The sequence below is a fragment of the Crinia signifera genome, chromosome 6 (genome assembly GCF_055691185.1).
Source record: "Crinia signifera chromosome 6, ASM5569118v1, whole genome shotgun sequence".
Lineage (NCBI taxonomy): Eukaryota > Metazoa > Chordata > Amphibia > Anura > Myobatrachidae > Crinia > Crinia signifera.
This window is the reverse complement of record NC_139222.1, coordinates 161625707-161631706: the sequence shown is the minus strand read 5'-3', so window position 1 is coordinate 161631706 and position 6000 is coordinate 161625707. Positions and strand designations below refer to the sequence as shown.

At 46.2% G+C, this 6000-nt stretch overlaps 1 protein-coding gene across 3 annotated transcripts in view; it reads right to left on the bottom strand.

Annotated features, from left to right (window-relative positions):
• Positions 1-844: 844 nt before the first annotated feature.
• LOC146008494 (uncharacterized) overlaps positions 845-6000 on the bottom strand; it is a 50432-nt gene continuing 45276 nt past the window's right edge. For all 3 annotated transcript variants that reach the window (XM_083147847.1, XM_083147846.1, XM_083147845.1), the window contains exons 7-8: positions 2386-2460; positions 845-2204 (exon numbers count right to left, since the gene is read on the bottom strand). In XM_083147847.1, coding sequence (XP_083003973.1) covers positions 1588-2204; positions 2386-2460 — 692 coding nt within the window. In that variant the 3' untranslated portion in view covers positions 845-1587. The remainder of the gene's footprint in view (positions 2205-2385; positions 2461-6000) is intronic.

Genomic DNA, 6000 nt, shown 5'->3' with positions numbered 1-6000 from the left:
TCACATAGCCGCGTTAGAACGCGGTGCATTGGTGGACATGGTTTTAAGCGTCCACAATAAACATTTCTATGTGTGCGGTGCTTTGAGAGCACGAATATGCGCGCACCCGGTCATGTGACCACCGGAGGTGCTGACGTGATGACGTCACGCGTCAGTGTGCGCGTCAGACGTCACGCGTCAGTGTGCGCATGATTGGCGGCTCCCCAGTGCGTGGCCGGATGGTTGGCAATTTGCTAGGGACCCTGTCACGTGGTCGGGATGGAAGGCTAGCATCCTCCCAGGTTGTAGTCACGTGATCGGGATCCCGTTGTCATGGTTATGTATAGCGTTTATGCGGGCACATAATGGGGGCACTTTTCTGGTGTGGATAATATATTAGAGAGAATATAGATAAACTAATATACGCATCCATTGGTAAAACTCATATTTAGGAGTGAATACAAAGAGGAATCCTCTTTCTACAGGTAGCTGGGAATTGGCACATATTCTAAGGTCCGGGCACGTAATCAGGGGGCGGGGGCCTGCATATCTTCAAGCCGTGGTCACGTGATCTGGCTAGTTCATATAGGTTACCATGATAATATAAAATGCTTATATAGTTTTTGGATGGAAGTAATATAGCACATAATTGAATCTATCAAATTTGTCACTTTAAGCATACATCCTTGTCAGAAAAAATATATATAGAATATAGTATATAGAAAAGATATGTATATATAATAATCAACTGGTGGCAGATATACATGATATTAGATGCAGGGAGAACAATAAATGGAGAATCAAGAAATACATTGTTTTCAATTGTCACTACAATGAAATTTTTTTTATTTTTTTTTTTTTTTTTTTTATAAATAATATAGTCACAAAGTAGCATTACTATAATAGGTGATTTCCTTAGCAAATATATTTTGGAATAGAACATGCCCTTTCAAAAAGACTTCATTTTGAGTATATAGATCTACTTAGCCATAATTGTATACAATCTAAGGGGAAAGACAAAAGACAAATATTAGAGTATAACAGGATCCCAATGGTTTCTTGCATCTATAGAATGTAGTAGATGTACAGGTTTTGGAAGAATACCATTTGACAGAAGCCTATCTCTATATAGGGAAAATAGGTTTTTGGTCCGCCTGAGTGCGATACATGGGGAAACAGGAGCAGTATTGGAGGTTTGATGATGACATAAGGATGCACCTAGATCAAGATGTTCAGCTCAACGGATTCGTTTAGACCTTCTGGATGGATGGATCCAAACTGGTGCATCCAAAAGACTTCTTGGCGGCATAGGTTTCTATATCTATCGCCTCCTCTAGGGGTTGCATCAATATGTTCTATCCCTAGAATTTTTAGAGTCTGGGGATCTTTGTTGTGGTAAATGGAAAAATGCTTGGACACGCTATGGGTTATCAGACCGTTGATGACATTACGTCTGTGCTCTAAGAACCTTGTTTCCCCTTCCCCCCATTTTTTATCGTACCAGCACCATTGGTCACCTTATTAATAAAATGTATTGCTTTTAAATTGTACAATCAGTCCAATCCTTTATTTATATCATTGTATTTTTTATAAATATTCTAATTAAGTTTAAAGCGCTGCTATATTCCAGTTTTTTCTCAGTGTGGAGGACACACTACTACTTTGCGTAGATGTGGTTTGGTGCTGACCTAACAAAGTAGTTGCACTGAGGCTGAGTTGCGTTTGTAGGGACATCAACGCAGTTGTTTGGCCATTAATAGCTTGGGTCTGTTCAACCATATTGGCATTTAGTGCTCTAAAATTAGTAGTTTGGCCCTGAATGGCTTGCCCAATTTCTGATAAGCATGTGTCTAATGTGGAGACAAGATGAATTTGTGTCCCTACATTAGCACGCACACTTTGGGAAATTCTTCTCATTTGCTGACCGATGTTACGCACATACCCCTTAATGCTTTCTAGTTGGGTGGTCTGCATCTCCATAAAAGATATTTGTTTCCCTTTGAAAATATGGATGGATTGCGCCAACTCCTCTGCACTAGTGGGAATGTTGGTGGCTGCAATGATTGGGGGCTGCTGCCTATGTGACTGCGTATAGGGGGCCTCATTGACTGGGTGTGATTGGTGTTGTGTAGGTTCCAACGATGGCACCGGCTCCAAGATGATTTCACTCATGTCGTCCATAGTTTGCATGGGATCCGTGGGTTCTGGCATCGGTTGTGAAGGTCCTACAAATGAGATAACAGTGGTAAGTATGTTATGCAGAATGGTGTATGGTGGGTCATGTTACCTTAGTTGGAATGGTGAGGTCTTGCCCATGCATTGTGCATGCATTGGCACAGGCTACTGTGGTGGGGCCAGCCATGTGTGAAATGTGCAATGTCTTTGTGTAACATTATGATATCTCACCTGCAGACTGGACATTGGGAACAATCGGATGTGGCTGATGTCGCTCAACACCAAGCTGGGACTCCAGAGATGGCGCTGTTTGAAAGAAGAAGACATTTTCCATTATGAACATTTGCACCGAACTGGCACTTTTGCAAATATGCAGATAAAAACTTAAAAAAAAATTCTCTTCTGATATGATTACATAAGGAATTTGATGACTTTGAACTGAAGAGGTTATTTGGTACTTGTGTATTTTGGCGGCGCCCCCGATGTCCGTCGTACGATGAACGTATCGCATCGCATCGCATGCCATGTACCCGATGGCATGCGACGCGATTTTGACCCCCTATACGATAAAAAATCGTATAAGCACCCTAAAGGGTGCTTTTGAGCACCCTAATGGGTGCTTACAATGTTAAATGCACCCCCACGCCACCCCCCCACTATAAACGTGAACCCGAAGCGCAGCGAGCCCGCGAGGGGCGGAGGTACGCGTCCTACGACCTTTTCATACCCCCACTATCCACGTCGGCGTGGAGTTGAGAATAGAATAGTGTGGCGAGCGCAGCGAGCCCCGCGAGGGGACGCGGATACCTTCACAGGTAAACGCGTCCCTTCACAGGTATCCGCGTGCGCTCGCCACGCTTCGGGCTCGGTGGCTCGCTGCGCTCGCCACACTATTCTATTCTCAACTCCATGCCGACGTGGATAGTGGGGGTATGAAAAGGTCGTAGGACGCGTACCGCCGCCGCTCGCCACGCTTCGGGTTCACGTTTATAGTTAGGGTGCTTAACATTGTATAAGCACCCATTAGGGTGCTTATATAATGTTTAATCGCATCGCATCGTATGGCATTGTATGCCATGTACAATGGCATACAATTTCAAAATTGTATGCCATCGTGCACTATCGTACAATATCGCGTCGCATCGCATACCATCGTATGCGTTATGGTATGCGATGCGATGGGCGCCGCCAAAATACACAAGTACCGGTTATTTAAGTATTATGATTGTGCACGATATTTGTCCTCCACTTGCTACTAACAGGAAAGACCAGCAGATTACACATGTAAAAGTGACTGTAAAGTGCTTGTTCAACTACCCAGAGGATTGATGTGGATTAACAATCATCTACACTGCAGGCCTACAGTGATAAGGACAGCACACACTAATTGGTTCTGTGGAACTACATAACCCAGCAAAATGCACAGTCCATTATTTTGCAATGAAACCTAGCAACATGTGTTTTTGCTGGGATATGTAGTTACACACACACATCTATAGGACACATAAAGCATTCCACCATAATTGCATGCGCACATAACAGCAAAATGTGTAGTTGACATGTGTGGACACTTACCAGTTGGCGGTGAAGTGGGGGGCCTGTCTGTAGGGTTACCACCCGTCCGGGATTACTCCGGACAGTCCGGTAATTTATACCGGCGTCCGGAGTCCGGGCGGGTGGCCTTCCCGGACTATGTTTAGTCCGGGAATGAGTGTCTGTCCCCACTCCCCTGGTTGCCGGCACTGTTAGCAGCGGTGAAGTCGCGGGTGACTGGCGGCGGCCATGTCCATCATGATTGATGGATGACGAGGCGGCCTGGGGGCGGCGTTGCGGCGCAGAGTGACTCTCTGTCAGTCACTCCGCCGCGGCGCTCACTGGGAGGAGGGAGGCGGAGTCGGGTCGGACGGACTGTACACACACACATAGACAGTGTGTTGACTCCACCTCCCCAGGCTCCCGTGCTCCACCGGACTCCTCCCTCCGATTTCCCTCCGGCGCTCAAACTGACACACACTCCCAGCCTCAGTCTCTGACTAGCAGCACGCTGTGGAGTGTGGAACAACAAGGCCTCTTTCCACCCAGCCTCCTTACCACCATCATCACCCATCCTGATTCCTCGCCTCAGGCACAGGCAGCCTGTCCAGACTGAGTCCAGCCCAGCACCAGCCTAAGTTGCCTCTGTCCAGGAGACAGAGTCCAGGCAGGGCCCAGCCCAGGGCAGGGCACCACTCCAGCCTCAGTCAGTCCACCACCAGCCAGCCAGCTACTGAGCTCAGAGCTACACAGGGAGACAGTGTCCAGCAGGCCCAGGCAGCCCAGGGCTCCAGGCCAGCCTCCAGAGTCCAGCCTGCCTCAGTCCACCACCACCATTATTAGCCAGCTATACTCCATGGCCTGGGCAGTGGGCTGGCAGACAACAGACAGCAGTCAGTGAATCTCCTCCAGCCACCAGGCTCGCTCACCTCCGCATGATACCCACCCACCCTCCTAGGCTCCGAGTCCTGGCTTCACCATCCATCAGCTGCCAGAGAGGATAGAGCGGCAGAGCCAGGTCAGCCACCCAGCCTCCAGGCTCCACCACCAGTCCACCACCGACCCTGGGCCACTTAGAAGAAATATAAAGTATGTACTTACATTATTTATTTAAAAACAACAAATAGACTCCTTCATATATGATAAATACAATGGTTTATCACCTGAAGCTGTGTGGTATAACATGTAATGGGCATTATGGCATGTGATATACTATGGCATTTTGTACACTATGTAATGGGTGTGTGATGTGTAGTCTGCATTATGTTGAAAAATTTTCGCGCGCGCCTACGGCGCGCACTGTCTGTGTTGTTCCTTCTTTACAAAAAACTTTTTCAGTACTAGCATATTGTGTAATGCCCATTGCGGTGTATGGCGTAATATGTAATGGGCATAACGCTGTGTGGCATAAGTGTAATGGGCATTATGGCATGTGGCATATGTTAATGACGATTAAATATGACCAGAGAGACAATAAGTGAAAAGCGCTGGTTACGTAATAAGTCCGCAACCAACGTACCCTTTATACCTAACTACGTGCGAACAAAGCGTAGCGCAGCGTAGCGTACCTTTTATTGTATTATGTACACCAAGAACCAATACCTTAATCAGAGATTCCTTCGCAGTACTTTGTCTCTAATCTGCGAATATACCTTATCGGACAGTGTCCGTAATATACCTTGTCGCTATTATGCGAATAAACAGACACGACCACTGTATAGAAATAAGGAGATAAGAACTCCGTAAAAGGTTGTATTTAAGTCCCTAATGGACAAAAGGGGGTTACAGAAATAAGAATAAACAGGTATAACAAGTAATACAATATACTAACAATGAACACTAAACAGACTCTGCTAAGGGGAAAGAATACAGATACAAGACACAACCAGCCAACATACAAATAAGTATAAATAGCGTTAATGCAACCGTTACCGTTCTCATCAAATATGCTAAGTGTAGTCCGGTCAGAGCTCACTATCGTTCAGGGATGAACTATAGTCCGGTGGTCAGGTCAGGGAAAGGTAGATGTGCCGAAGAGACTTTGGCTGCTCTGGGTCGCCTATCTTATAGGGTCAGAAAGGGGAGGTCAAAGGCCATTCTCATTGGTCAGAGATCATATGTCCGGTCCACTGTGATTGGAGGTTAGACGCTGTACCTGGTCTGACCAGGTGCAGGGGAGTGAACTTTAAGAGTCCTTTGTTTGGTGGTTTCGGCGTCAGCAGGGATAAGAACTGGTTTCATCTAGTTTCCTTTGTTAACTACTTTCAACAGAAACTGTCTCTGAGTTATGGATTATGTCCATAACTATCGGGC